This window comes from Neolamprologus multifasciatus, chromosome 22 (genome assembly GCF_963576455.1).
Source record: "Neolamprologus multifasciatus chromosome 22, fNeoMul1.2, whole genome shotgun sequence".
Lineage (NCBI taxonomy): Eukaryota > Metazoa > Chordata > Actinopteri > Cichliformes > Cichlidae > Neolamprologus > Neolamprologus multifasciatus.
The window spans coordinates 6236900-6252383 of NC_140459.1; the positions used below are offsets into that span (position 1 = coordinate 6236900).

General features: G+C 41.8%; 1 protein-coding gene across 1 annotated transcript in view; it reads left to right on the forward strand.

The window, feature by feature from the left end:
- Positions 1 to 12990, forward strand: part of LOC146492771 (uncharacterized) — a 32678-nt gene extending 19688 nt beyond the window's left edge. The window contains exons 9-10 of the mRNA XM_085148033.1: positions 5953 to 6045; positions 10830 to 12990. Coding sequence (XP_085004159.1) covers positions 5953 to 6045; positions 10830 to 11273 — 537 coding nt within the window. The 3' untranslated portion in view covers positions 11274 to 12990. The remainder of the gene's footprint in view (positions 1 to 5952; positions 6046 to 10829) is intronic.
- The last annotated feature ends 2494 nt before the right edge of the window (positions 12991 to 15484 follow it).

Below are 15484 nucleotides of genomic sequence, written 5' to 3' on the forward strand. Positions count from 1 at the left end.
TGAAGCTTCACTGCTAGCGTAAAACCCAGCCAGCTAAGCGTGCACACATTTCTTCTTCTTCGGTGGTGTTTTATAGTGTGGCGTGAATCACAAGGTAAATATGCAGTGTTTATTTGTGGGTGTACGTGTTGTTTGTGTGTTTTAGTCGCTAACAGAAAGGCAGTGTTGAAGACTTGTGTGCATTGTTTGTGTATTTTGTTTGTTTGTTGTTGTGTAGAGAATTTTAACTGTGCAGAGAATTTTAACTGTGCAGCCAAACAGCCCAGAAAGTGTGTGTGTGTCAGTTGTTTCCTTTTAATGTGTGCGTGTTTATCTGCAGTCAGTGTTATGTGTTCATTTTTCTCGAGTGACGCAAAGTAATAAATTAAAATGTGACATGATGTGAGACACCCCCCATTTATTCGCTGCTTTTACATTTACTCCTTAATGACACCAGTCATGAAAAATCGGTCTATCACTTGATGCCCGGTCGTTATTCTTCCAGTTGCTTACCGTACATTATTCACAAGTAAGTTTTTTATTTTCACATTAAACTGTTGTTATAATTTGGCTTTGACTTTTATTTTTCATTATAAAATATTAAATAATCCATAACACTTCTTACTAATAGAGCTCGAGCTTATACATACATTTGCTTAACTGCTCTGGTCTGTGGGCGGCTGGAGCTGATCCCAGCTGTCACAGAAGATTTTTTTTTAAAACTTTATGGTAAATGGCCTGTATTTGTATAGCGCTTTATTAGTCCCTAAGGACCCCAAAGCGCTTGTGTGGATGACACATCCAGTCATCCACCCATTCACACACTGGTGATGGCAGCTACATTGTAGCCACAGCCACCCTGGGGTGCACTGACAGAGGCGAGGCTGCTGAACACTGGCGCCACCGGGCCCTCTGACCACCACCAGTAGGCAACGGGTGAAGTGTCTTGCCCAGGGACACAATGAGGGGCGATCGTGGCTCAAGAGTTGGGAGTTCGCCTTGTAATCGGAAGGTTGTCGGTTCGGGCCCCGGCTCGGACAGTCTCGGTCGTTGTGTCCTTGGGCAAGATACTTCACCCGTTGCCTACTGGTGGTGGTCAAAGGCGCCAGTGTCCGGCAGCCTCGCCTCTGTCAGTGCGCCCCAGGGTGGCTGTGGCTACAATGTAGCTGCCATCACCAGTGTGTGGATGTGTGGATGACTGGATGTGTAAAGCGCTTTGGGGTCCTTAAAGACTAGTAAAGCGCTTTATAAATACAGGCCATTTTACCATTTACCAATGACAGAGACTGTCCAAGCCGGGGCTCAAACCGGCAACCTTCCGATTACAAGGCGAACTCCCAACTCTTTTTTTTTTTTTTTGCCTGTCCCGTTTGGTTCTTTTGCCGTCAGAATTATTGTCTAAAGGCGAAGAAAGATGCCCAACGGATTTACTTTACCAAATTGACCATCCCAGCCTTGCCGTAATGGCCTATTTGATTCACCTTTTATTGTTTATTTTATTTACTTTTTATTTTCACTTGCTAGATACGGGACAGACTTGAATGAGAAAAAGAAAAGGGAGAAAGGAAGAGGGGGAAAAAACAGCGGAGAAGAGGGACGGGGATGAAGGGCAAAAAACAAAAACCAACTAAATAAGCAGACAAAAAAAATACATATATCATACATATAAGTAAGTAAAATTTATTTATATAGCGCTTTTCACAGATAAAAATCACAAAGTGCTTTACAACACAGGAAATGGGAATATAAAAACAATATAACAGTAAATAAAACAATGTAAAACAATAAAACTATAAAAACAGCATAAGAAGAAATTAATCGAATGCTTTTCTAAATAAAAATGTCTTCAGCTGTTTTTTAAAAGAATCAATGGAGTCCATGCAGCGAAGAGACACCACAACCGTGGTGCCACAGTCTGAAAGGCCCGATCACCACGAGTTTTAAAACGAGTGCGCGGTACCACCAGCAGTCTCTGATCTAATGACCTTAAAGCCCGAGAAGATGTATGTGGTTTCAGCAGGTCAGATAAATATTGAGGAGCCTGACCATGTAGGGCCCTAAAGGTTAGAACTAAAATTTTAAAATGAAACCTAAAATTTACAGGCAACCAGTGAAGGGAGGCCAAGACTGGAGTGATATGTGATCTTCTCTTGGTGCCTGTTAAGAGACGTGCTGCAGCATTCTGCACAGTCTGAAGACGATTTAAGGCGGATTTGTTAAAACAAGTAAAAAGGCCATTACAGTAGTCTAAATGAGAAGAAATAAAAGCATGAATAATCATCTCAAGTTCAAGCTTTGATACCATTAGTCTGAGTTTAGAAATATTCCGTAAATGATAAAAACAGTTTCGGACCATATAGCGAACTCCCAACTCCCAACCACAATATAACCCAGTAGCTCTAACACATAAATCAAACCAAAAAGTGACAGAAAAGGTTAAATGAAAGAGTTCTTTATATCTCCTTAACTCCTCCTGAAGACCCTGCCTTGGTGCCGTCTCCTGCCTCTCTCCTAATGCAGTTTTTTTCCTTATAATTCCCTGTGCATCGGAAAAATCTCAACAATCATATTTGCACTGATTAAAAGTTCAATAAAAAATGGATTCTTGTATCAGGATGTGACAAGCTGTAAATTAGAAAGTGTTTTCAAAGAGACACAAAACTGCAATACAGTGAAAAAGTCTGTAATTTTCCAGGTCACAGGTAAATCAAGTTAAGCGTGTGTTTGTGTGCTTATTGGGTAATCTATCAGGTTTGTAAAGTGATCTGATTTAAAGTCTTATTAAAAAACATTGTTTTATTGTGTAACATTCTGCTCATTTATTTATGTATAACAAGTTTAAAAATGGTTAAATGCTGTGTTCTGGATCCTGTCGGGGGAATTCCTCCTTATAAAGAAAGAAAGAAATCTTAGAAGCGTAAATCAGGTCAAGACTTTTCCTTTATCACATATTTTACATGCACAGGAAATGTGATTGTAACAGGATTTCACACAAAAGAACCACAGCTGTGATTCTCGGTCTTTTTACAGTCTTACTCCTCTTTATAAGTTCAGGCTGTGCCTCGAAGCTCCTAAAGGGATTAACACTCCCCTGGTGTTAACAGATAAATAGCAGTCTGCTGGCCTGAACCCTCCATTTTCCAAGAAACAAATTATGTGAAACATTAAATTATGATTCATTATCCAACATCTAACAATCCTTCTAAGGAATTTTCTCATGTAAAACTGTTTAAAGTCTCAATTTAGGCTTAAAACAGCAAAGTTATGCATAACAAGAACAAGAAATAGTTTCGACGCTGTTCACAGTTACAACTTAAAGCTGCAAAAAGTCATTTGAGACTTTTCAGATTTAAGGCGCTATTGAGCCATATCACTTCTTAAAGTGTTAATTAAAAAAATCTGTCGGCTGCTGGGACAAAACACTTTGTGAGCCAGTCAGTAAAGCTCTGAAGTCGCTCACCAAAGACGGCTAAAAATACCGCGTCATGGATGCCTTTCAAAATAAAAAAGCCTTCTTAATTTAGCCTTAATTAAGTTTCCATCAAAGGGTGATTCTTCTCACTGTTTATTTTAACTACATTTACACTGTTACAGCTCACTACTGTTAAATAATATCAGCTGCTGTTGCTTCAGTCAAATCTAGTTTTAATCAGGACGTTAAAAATTTGAGTTGCTTTTGAATTTGGATTTCTTTGCTTTCTTTGTGTTTGACGTTTTTGATTTTTGTGATTGTGTTGTTGTGTTTGTGGTTTATGACTTGATGATGTTCTCAGTATTTCCCTGCTCTTTCATTTCCCTCAGTTTTGTCTGTCTTCAAGCCTTGTGGGTTTCCCTCTGCCTCGTTCATTCAAGTTTAGAATATTATTTCAAAGTTTCAGCGTATTTATCTTCACCTGTATCTTATCTCTGTACTTATATAGTCAGGCCCTCCCTTTAGTCTTTATCTCAGCCCCTCTCCCCTGATGTGCTCTCCTGGCCGTCCTGCATTTACTTCCCTGCACCTTTTTTTAAAAAATATTTACCCAATAAAACACATCCTGACCTGTGATTACTTCAATTTTTTCATGGTTACTGATGATTGTGGGAGAAATGTTAAAGCAGCAGATCCTTCCAGCCTTCACTGTATTTGTCTCTGTGTGGTTACTTTTTCTGAGTGTTTGTGAGTCCTAACGTTTTGTTTGTGATCACCAGTGATGTACTGTACATTTGTGTTAATCTCTAATGTGTGTTAAAGCTGTGGTGTTGTGTGTGAGCTTGATGTGTGTTTGTGTGTTGACAGCCGAGGTTGAGATGACAGCAGGCGGCCTCGCTGTTATGGATTTTCTTGTAGCTGTTAGATCTCAGACGTGCGTGAGAGGATGTCAGCAACCTTTCGAGACTTAACCCAAGAGACCGACACGAAGCTCAGATCAATCACGCCTGACTCATCACCTCACCTGACCGCTTGTTTCATCCTTTGCATTTCATTTCATCCATCTCACTGTCCCTGCTCTCCTCTGTACATCTTTACTATCTGCTGATTATTTCTTCCACTTTAAGTCTCTTCTGTCACATTTACTGACGTTTATCTTACTCCTGCTTGCTGTCTGTCAAATACCATGTTTATCTTTCCAGCCCCCTCCTCCTCCTGTTTGGTCGCTTTTCTTATCTATTTGTACTACTTTGCTTCCCTCACTGGTAAAAAGACATCAGATATGGAACTTCTTGCATTTATTCAAAAAAAGTAAAAAAAAAAAAGTAAAAGTTTGCATCCTTTTTATGTTTAGCAGATATTATAAAGGATTTTTTTTTAATTTTGTAAACTGGAGACAAGCTGTGAGCTCCTTCAATCATTTACCCTTCAAACACCACAGAACAAACAACAGTAAATTTCCGTGCATGATAAAAAAGTTCAACCATAACAGTAACTTTTAAAGCAATAAAATTTCCACCCTACTCTTGAAGGTCATGTTCTCATGCATTTCTAATCTGTTTCGATGAACCATGAATTCCTCGAGTCAGACTGTGCCACGTCACGTCATTGCTGGCATACAGCGCAACAAAAAGGTGGAAATGTTTAGTCCTCCATGTTTAGCCCACCCATTGCTCTTGGCAGATTTGGCTTTTTGCAGCTTTGCATCTGTCTCCCAGATTTTATTAAAAGAGATACGGTGCACACTATAAAACCACAAGTTGAAGTGATCAGAACAGGTGTTCCTGTGGGAGCTGAAAAAATAAGCAAAAGAGTTCCAGCTTTGCCAGAAAAACTACCTTGAAGTGGATGCCAACCAAGTTTTAATCAAGTATGATTTTATTTAATTAATAACGGATCTTGAAGTTAATCTTTTTTATCTGCACAGCCTCCTCAGCAGGATTCAGTCTCTAAGCACAAAGTCAGTCGTTTGCTTAATGCCGACTGTAATCCACACCGTTCCCTGTCTGTGTCCTTATCCCTCCACTGTGCTGACTAATGGACAGTTTATTTAAAATGCACAGAGCTTCTCAGCTTTTTTACCGTCTCTCTCCCGTTTCACACTTTTCTTGTACACATCTCCACTCATCCCGATTTTTCTTGCTTTATCTCTCTTTTAGCACATCCATCTGGCTCTTTCTTGACTTTTTTTAAAACTTTCAGAGTGCACCTTGAGTCCATCTATCTTCAATCTGCCCCCATGCTGTCTTCCCTGCAGTTGAAGGGAATAGGCACTTGTGAAATATTGTAACTCCCCCCTGGGCTCTGTTTCCTCTCAACCTCCATCCCTGACATGAAGACAAAGAAGTGCTCTCTGTCATGTCACACAAGGATCCTCTTTAATATCTCTGTTTAGGAGCTTTCTGTGCAGTTAAATGTAGCCTGTGTGTGTGTGTCATTGTCCTCTGTAGTAACGTAAAACATGTATGATGACAAACGATGTGTAAACAGCTGCTGTTGACGGTCGATTTTTACATGCATCTTGCATGTTTGTATGTGTCTTTCTGTGTGTGTGTCTGCAGGTGGTTCGTGAGGCTTACAGCAGGTTCACCGAGGAATCGCTGACACAGTCGATGTGTGATAAACCCATGGAGAGCACAGAGGTCACCATCAAGGTCAGTGATTGGAAACAAAAAAGCCATTAAAACGCAAAAACATGTTAAAATGATAAATAAAACATAGCAGAAATGAAAAGATCACAGCTTCAAATAGCCAACTTGGTTTTTTAGCTGCAAATTCATAGATATTTTAATAACCATGCATCAAAATAGTAACACATAATTAAGGGTGTAACGATACACAAAATTCACGGTTCGGTTCGATACTTTGGTGTCACGGTTCGATATTTTTTCGATGCAAAAAAAATGTTCATGCCTTTTTAATTTGTCATTTATTAAAATTATAAATATATATTTTAACTCAAAAGTACAGTTTTTGAATTTAATGTTGCTGAAACAACAAAATAATAAAAAAAATAAATCTATCTGATCAAGTAATCACTCATCTTTGGAAAAGAGAGTTTATTACAGAGAAATGGCTCTTTCCAAAATAAAAGCTATACTATACGCTTCTTCTGGGCTATATTCTCAGCAGCATATTAAACATATCAGGTCCCCATAAGGAGAATCATGTGCTAACGGCTGTCTAAATGACTCGGGTAAAGTTTGTAGCATGTGTGCTTGTTGTTTTTGTCTGCTTCCACTTGTCTTTGCACTAGGATGATGTCGGAGTAAATGTGCAGTCATATTCGTTGTGTTCCCACTAGTGCTGTCAGCGTTAATCTCGTTGAAATGACGTTAACGCCACAACACGGCAAATCTCCGTTAACGAGCTACCACCGATCGCCCGTGCGTGGGGCTGGACAGCCAACATGTTAACGAGCTAACTGCGCTAACACACTAGTTCCCACCCATGTAATTGAGCATTGCGTGGCACATCCGACATACTGTTTTACTTTTGTCCATGACTCGCTTACCTTCAGGGTCATACGTCACATGAAAACCAAAATAGTTCCAAACGCCAGATCTGAATGAGGGTGGGGGAGGTTCAATTTGCCATGTTGCAAGGAGAGCTTAACTTCTGTCTGCTAGCTTGCCCTGCGCTCAGTGAATCTGCGTTCGACTACTCCGCCTAGGCTGCACTGTCGAGCGCAGATCCACTGAGCGCTCAACACAGACAGCACCGTCCGAAAGAAAGTTGATAAAATAAATTAAAAATTTTGTATTGTTCGATACATATGCGTACCGAACCGAAAGCACTGTATCGAACGGTTCACTATCGATACGAGTATCGTTGCACCCCTACACATAATCTGAAAGACAGATGAGCCTAGAAAGATGATTCACATCTTGGCTTTCAATGGGCAAGTTTGTTGCACAGCTACAGCTTTATTCACTCTCATGGTTCTTAAGTTCTCATAAAACGGAACAATTCCCACGACCAGCTGGAGAACTTTGTGGCGTGCTACCTTTTTAACTTTCGTATTCAAAATTTGAGCTATATTAGGTTTTATAGACCAACACTATAAAATATGTATATATGAGACATTTAACATGATGGCCTGTAGATTTGAAGCAAGCAGTCAGCCATCTGTGCACTGCACAAGTGTAAGGATTAGCTGCTAAGGAATTGCTCTGCGTTCCTGGGTATAGCCTGCAGCTGTGCAGTGGTCATCGGTTGTGGCTGCCAGTGATGATTACATCGACCCTGAGCATCTCGGGCCTTTTCTGCTCTGACAGTGTTTCCCGACATTTTCCTGGGATGCAGCTGTATGACTGGCAGAGAGGTACAGGTCGGAGCAGCTGATCTTTGTCTCGTCACATTTTCACCAAGTTCAGACGTGGCGCTCTCAGGGTCACGTGAGGCTGCAGCAACAGTTCAGACCTGCACGCCGGCATCTGGCATGCAAATGAACTGGCCTGGAGCAGCTTTGTCATTTGCAGCATGATGACACTGGTCACAGTGTTGTGCACACACTGATTATTTGTATTTTTGAGACCACTGGCATAATAATGTAGTAAACTGAACCTTTTCTAAGGAGTTGAAGTGAGCGTATTTGTACTCGGTAAACAAATTACGGCCCTGCCGTTGACTAAAATCAACAGGAACCAACAACTACTCGAGTTTGTGTTATCTAAGGGATTACAATTATATGCTGAGAAATGGATTAAAACAAAGACGGAGAACATATTCAAATATTCATGATATAAAACTCATGTTGCTTTTTTGACTAGTGTCAACCTAAAACTAGATGCATTTATGTTTAAATAAAGGTGTCACGGTTGTTAAAGAGTGGACTCAGGCGCGGAGCTCAGAAATAATGACAGTGCATTTATTTACAGTGCAGCAAGGTGACAACAGTTCAAATGTGCAACGATGGTGATAGTGCGTCCCTCCTTCCGTGTAAGCCCGTGCGTGGTAGTGAGTGCCCGTCTCTCCTCCAAGTGCATCCTTTTTAAATCCTCCGTCAATCCCTGGGTGAACACACACGACAGCAAAATGCGTACGAAGATCAGACAGTACTTCAATAACGTTAGCGACTCGAAAACACTACCAGGCTTAGTGCAATACTCCAGCGCTGTCTGTCGCTCAGCCACACCATTAAGTAGCCCTGCTGAAGATGGTAGTTGATTGGCAGCAGCTTGTGGATTGACTGCAGGTGCGGCAGCTCCGGGCGACAGCACTTCCGGGTCGGAGGTAGCCTGTTGCTAGGTTACCTCCTAACACACAGCGGAGCCGGAGGGGAAGACAGGGCGATAGGAGAGACACTTAGGCTGTATCCCAATTCAGGGTCTGCAGCCTTAAAGGCCGCATTTTAAGGCCGATTACATCACCGCGACGCGACGAAGGCTGTCCCAATTCGAAGGCTGCTCGAAATGCGGCCCTCAAATGCGTCCTTCATTTTCCTGACTTGTAAGGACGTGGCGGTGTAGACTTCGTGGCCCAACATATCCCAGAATGCATAGCGCGGCGGTGGGTGTGGATAATTTTGCCGGAAAAAAAATGGCGGATGAGGGGCGCCCGAAGAGTAAACTTTAAGTAAGTACTGAATATTATGTCACTTATTTATGTGCAAATGTTTAATAACGAAGAACATTAAAACATTCCTGTTGGCCAGATGTCGGCAAAGTTATGTGACATTAGTGACGTTTGTACTAACTTGGTTTTAAAGCCTTTACTTTAAAATATACGCCGTTTAATAGCTGAGCTTAATCTTACAGAGAATGATCAAAGCTCATGTAGAAACAAACAAACAAACAAATGAACAAAAGATTTTCTCCTTCATTTCTGTCAAACAAAGCTGTATGAAACGTTTCCAGCTGTTAGTATCATGGTTGCTAGGCAACCTGGGCAGCGCAACGGAGGCTAGACCGTCCCATTTCACAAGCTTCGCACTTCCGGCCTTAGCGGTCTTTAAGTACGCGGCCCTTGAGGATCGTTGAGGCTGCGTACTTTAAGGCTGCAGACCCTAAATTGGGATACAGCCATACACACGCACACAAATATACACACACTGGCAGGTCGACCGGTCAGGGCGCCGTCAGATGCTGACAAAAGGATAATAAGAATACTAGTGTGTAGCCAGATGAATAAGCATTTTTGGGCTCCAGCTTCTTATCTTTGTGCGATGTTGTTTGGTCCTGGCGTGAAAATCAGGCTATTAGGTCAACAGAAGAAGAGTTTCACCATCAGCTTGTATAGGTTACATAATTGTTAGTGATAAGAGCTGTAGATACAAGAACGATTAGAGCGATATCGTCTGAGACTGAAGTCTTGATCTCGATTATGAGAACAATCTGAAGCTTAATAATGTCCAACACCTGGTGTACTTTTGGAAAAAGTTTGCGCTCAAAGTAATATATTAATTAAAAAAAGATTAAAAAAGATTTAAAGACAGAAACATCATTGCCCATCTTTGCGTTTGAGATTGCTCAGAAACTACCTGCTATTAAATGTCACCTCAGTGCCAAGAGTAATTAAAATGCAATCGACCTTACACTCTGCACTCGGCAGTGGAACAAATTAGACTCAAGTTTATAACTGCAATAAAGGAGTAAAGAAAGTGAAGTGGTCAAGGTTCAGGGAGTCCTTTAAAACGGCTGATTAAAGCTCCCGCAGGACTTCTTGCTCTCCAACGTAGAACTGTAAAACTACAGTTCTTTTCTAAATTTGTTGTTTCAAAAATCAAAGAACGCAGCAGCATCTGGATAAAATTTAAATTAAATTGAATCTTTTTGTTACAAACATGTCTTACAGTTAATGTTAAATTGAGTTGTGTTGTCTTACATCAACATGCATGTGACAACAGCTTTGAATCTCAGGAACAACAACAATGAAAATGTGATTTCTAGCTCACATCTTACAGGCCAAACATTTAGTATAACTCTGATTTGATCTATTCGGGTGTTTTCTTTATCATTTTGCTGCACCTCTTTGTTTGTGTCCATGTAACATAAGAGTAGGGATGTCTGCAGGAGATGGTGAGGTAAGTCTATAAATACGGTTGGAGAAATGTACATAAATTATTCACTTTTTTTCCTCTGACCTAAATTTTAACCACTTGTTTTTCTTCCGTTCTTCGATCCTATATCACCTCCTTCCTTTATCTCCTACGCCCTGTTGGGGGTATCTGTTTTGTACTCGCTTCGCCTCCTGCTTCTCTGTCCCTGTATAATATTTTTCCTCTTTACCATTCTACCTTGCTTTCTTTTGCTGTATCGCCTCTCTACTTTCTAGTTGTTGTTTTTTTAAACTTTACTTTGTCTTACTTTCATCTTTTGTTGGGTCCTACTTTCTCCTCTTTTACTCTTCTTTTCCTCCTTTATCTTTCCTTTCATCTTACTCTTCTGAATTGTATATTTAGCTTGCCTTTCATCTCCTTCTGCCTCTTTTTATGCAGGGCCTCGAGGTATCCAAACCGGGCCGCTACCACACTCTCGACTCAGATAACTTTTTGGAGATGAGTGACTCCGGAGTCGAGTTCACCAGCTCTGGCCTCCCACTGGACAGCGACACGGATGCTGCGATGACCTACGCTTCCCACAAGCCCCTGCTGAATGCCGCTTCCCCTCCAGCCATCTCTGAAGGATCGCGCTCCGAGGGCTTGGAGGCCACTGTGGTCCCTGATGGCGACCTCAGCGCTAGCCAAACCCCTGACTCTGCCTTGAGCCCCATCTCTAATCCTCACTCGCTCGCAGCTGCGACCCCTGATGGAAGCCTCCGTGGCGCTGCATCGCCGGGAACTGCCTCCAGAGGCACTGCTGAGTCAGATACGGCCAAGTCAGAGGGAGGAGCTGAGAGTGGAGAAGGTGAGCAGAAGGAGGAAACGGCCCAGAGCACCTGAGAGGGAGAACCAGGGTGTATTTTTTTTTAAGCTCACCTCTCCCAACATATCCACAGTCGTCTGGCAGGAACTTATCATATCTCACGCCATCAAGTCCTTCGTCACTGCATTTGAAGCAACATCACAGACAAACGTTAAAGCTTGGATGCGGATGTCTAGACTAGCCTAGAAGAAAATAACTTAAGCAGCAGATGCTCAAAATGCACAATGCAAAATTTAAAGCTCTGAAAAACGAAAGGTAAAAATAGAAACCCCTGAGCTGTATCAAAAGCAGCTCCGTGCATCTGGAAAATGCATGCATTTAAATGAAACATTAGAGTAGCTATCATAGTTCAGATCTACAGGACATTGCTGACATTAGAGTAGACTGCATGCCCGCTAAAGAAGCATAGGCTTACAAAAGAAGCTGTGATGACACGAAAAGGGTAAAAAACATTCATCACTTTTAGGGAAACGGCTGAAGGGGATCAAATGATTTTGATTCCTGTGAAAACTGGTCAAAAAAAAGGCGACAGCAGCGTGACAGTTTGATGGGTAGAGCCAGCGCGCGTCAAGGAATCAGACATTATTTTCTAGGACCGAGGCTACTAACGACAATAACGGCAGAGAGCGTCTCCCTTTCCAATGGCGAATCTCAATGCGTTGCCTCTGACAGCACTTTTGTCTGCTCTCACTGCATCAGACAAACACAGTGATGATTGCATTTCAGCCCACCCACACGCAGCCTCTCTATTATTAACAGTACAAGCATGTCGGAGAGCCCCTCCACATCTCTGACAAAAGTGCTTGTTTCAGCAGTCATTTACCCGGAGAGAAAAATCTACTCGAGGTATTATTTCTCAAAAACCTGCAAAGTGAAACAAGCTAGATTAGATTGAGTACCCTACTACCGGATGGCTGTTTCCCTTTCTCTTATATCCAGTGTGTCAAATCTGCCAAATTCGAGGCATCATCTGGAGAAAACTGCCTAAACGTCCACTTCATCTCACTCGCACTAATGATAAAAGCTAAAAAAAGAGGGAAAAAACACCCAAAAGAGCAACAACTAACTGCAAAAACTGTCCTCATCTGTTTTACCCACCCAAGGGAGTTGTCACAAGCCCTGTCAGAGGAAAATAAAATCCAGAGACTAGCGTTCAACACGTCTGGGGCTTTTGGAACGGCTCCTGAGAACGTAATTGGATTCTCGGTCTCTTTGCAGACGGACCAATTCACGGACACCGTCGAGTGAGGAGCGGTGATAAAAGAGACGACAGAGATGGAACAGTGTTCTATTCGCCGCACAGATAAATGACTTGCATGATTTAAAGCCCCCTATTTTCATCTCAGCCCCAATCCATCTCACGGTGCTCCAATTATTGTAGCCCGGTTGTTTGCCAAAATGAAGTGAGTGGAAAGGCACAGTTTGGATCAGTCTGCGATAACGATGCAGCCCGCAGCCTCAACAGAAGGAGGCTGAATAAGTCGTGAGAAGTGTAAATGTGTGTGTGGAGGGGGTGGTTCGTGCAAACCGAAACAACATTATTAGACACTCAGTGCTTCGTATGGAGGAATGAGTCAATTCAACCCATTAAAAACAGGAAATTAAAAAGAGGAGAAGATACAAATCACAAATTAAGAGTTAAACTTGTTGCTTGTGCTTTATGAATCCCAGCTTATCACATAATTCACTATATGATAGTCCAGTGTTGTTGACTTAGCTGTTACAATGTTACAATGTTACAAAGGCATCGCTCCAAATCTGTTCAATCACTGAAGTAAGAGCGATATTTAAGTTTAAGTGCTGCACGACCACCTTTCATCTAATCAAGGGCATTCGAATCGTGACATCGTGCTGCAGATTTGAGCTTAAAAAGTGTGATTTTAAAAAGAGGCCACAGAATGGGCTGGAGATGTAGTCAAATCTCTTTTAAATTACATCCTTGAATAAAATCAGCTCTTTCTTCGTATTTTGAAGGGGCTTCTTTTCACATGGGGAGGTTTGGTAAATTAGCGGTCACTTAAGAGCAATGAAAACATTTTGTGGGAGAACACACGCAGACGCTACAGGTGAGAAATGGAATAAGTGACGGCAGATAAAACGTTTTTTAAAAGAAGCATGAACAGAGTCAATTAGATTAAGCTCTCTCCAGCCTAACAACTGCTTCTGACTAATTGGTTCTCGTTCCTCGCTGTGAAAGGAGCTCGTGGGCTAATCCAGGTCACTGGAAGCTGATTTACACCGCTGTACGAGAGCGAGGCGTCTCGCGGCGCTGACGAAACGGCGTCCAGGCATGTCCTGTCCTCCGCAGGGCCTGACAGTCCGTGATACCGCCAGGGTTGCGTCACGGCAACATCGGGCGCGCGCTCCACCCTCTGAATCGCACCCGAACCACGCTTATCTTCATCATCGAGTCCACATTTCGATATCACTATTATGGCTGCCATTGACAGCTGTTAGCAGTACGGCTACCTCATGCTGTAACCGAATCAATGTCAACTGGAAAAGAGAGATTTACAATCCAAACCTCCCAGGGTGACTAATAGCGGTCAGACAGGTGCAGATAATCAATGTCTGACAAAGAAAAGCACAAAATTTAACAAGTAATCCCTTTTTAAATGTTAAAAAGGGTCCATACTGTATTTAAAAAGGGTAAAAGATAAGAAGCAGCTATTGTAAATACAGTAAGGTGATTAGCAAACACATTGGCAAACCCCCTTCTTATTCAGGAAAACTTGAGTATTTCAGTGTCATGTGTTTACAATGACTTGTGTACCCTACGTTAATGTGACTGAATGATTTTATATGGCTGTTTTCTATGGATGTGTAAACTGAGGGGCTTCCAAAACTCTTGTTAGGTGAGCAAATTGATGGTCAGTGGAGTTTCAATTAATTCTAAAGCAATATTAGTATTATAGCACTTACACATTATCACCCACAGGAAAGAGGAATCAGGTGTAGCACACCCTAACATGATCATGTTCACTTAGTTATCCCTTTTTTCACAGTTGTAAATATACAGATATGTGATCTGCATGTGTATAGTGTGAAAATACTAACATATTTCTTACTGCAAGGCTTATGCAAGATTTTATACTATTAAAACGCTGCATTTATCCTTTAACCACACATCGACAGTAAGCAGAAAACGATGCCTTTAGCTGGGAAGACTCGTAGCTCGTGCCATGTTTGTGTGTTTGGGCCTCGGTCGTGATCTGTGAAGTCCTTTCATCAAAGCTGATGTCAGCAGAGACTCTGCCGCCTCTGGGGTGCAAAGCATCAAGAGCGTTGTTGATTTAACCTCGCACTGCCTCCGAGACCGGGGCAGGAATGTCGGATTCGCATAAAGTTCCAGAAATCCAAACAAATGCAGGCCAGTAGGATATAGTTACAGGATAATAAATTGATGATATGTAAAGAAACACATCTGTTTCTCATAAATACGCGCACGCTTTGGTTTCTTGCAGAATCTGTAACTCCAGGAAAGTCCCAGGTGATTCTGGTCGTGTCTGAAATCATTCACTCATTCGTTATAAGCTGATGCCTGTAAAGGAAGTTCTGTGTAGACAGCTGTCTGTGATCAAACTTTGAAATATCAGTCAGGTGACTCTCTGCTGCTGTCACAGAGTTAAAACATAACAGCATCAGCCTAATAAACTGACAGTATTTTGGGTATTAATGCTGATTTTCTCAGTGTCACAAACAGAACATTTCACCTTCAGCACAGCGTGTGATCAGTGTTGGGAAGGTTACTTTTAAAATGTATTCCATTACAGATTACAGAATACATGCCCCAAAATGTATTTTGTAACGTATTCCGTTACGTTACTCAATGAGAGTAACGTATCCTGAATACTTTGGATTACTTAATATATTATCATGCTGTTTACAACTACGTGAATGTACTATTGCTGTGATTTATTACTGTTACTGAAGGTCCGCGGCTCCGAACCGTAGTAAAGGGACCTCTGGCTAATACGGTGGGTTCTGTGTCGGCTCGTAGCCGAAAACTAGCTTTACTTTGTTGTCTGGGTCACTTTGCTAGCGAGAGACAGAGAGAGGCGTTGAAAGGCTGCTCCAACAGAACTTATTGTTTTTGGAGGAAAACACGAACACGGTGTACAGTCGAGTCTTAATAGCTTACTTACAACTGGGCTCGTCAGGCTCTCTTCTTGGCTGCAGTGGTTATTATTATATTTACAGGCTTCCAGCTCCCGTTTTTGCATGACGA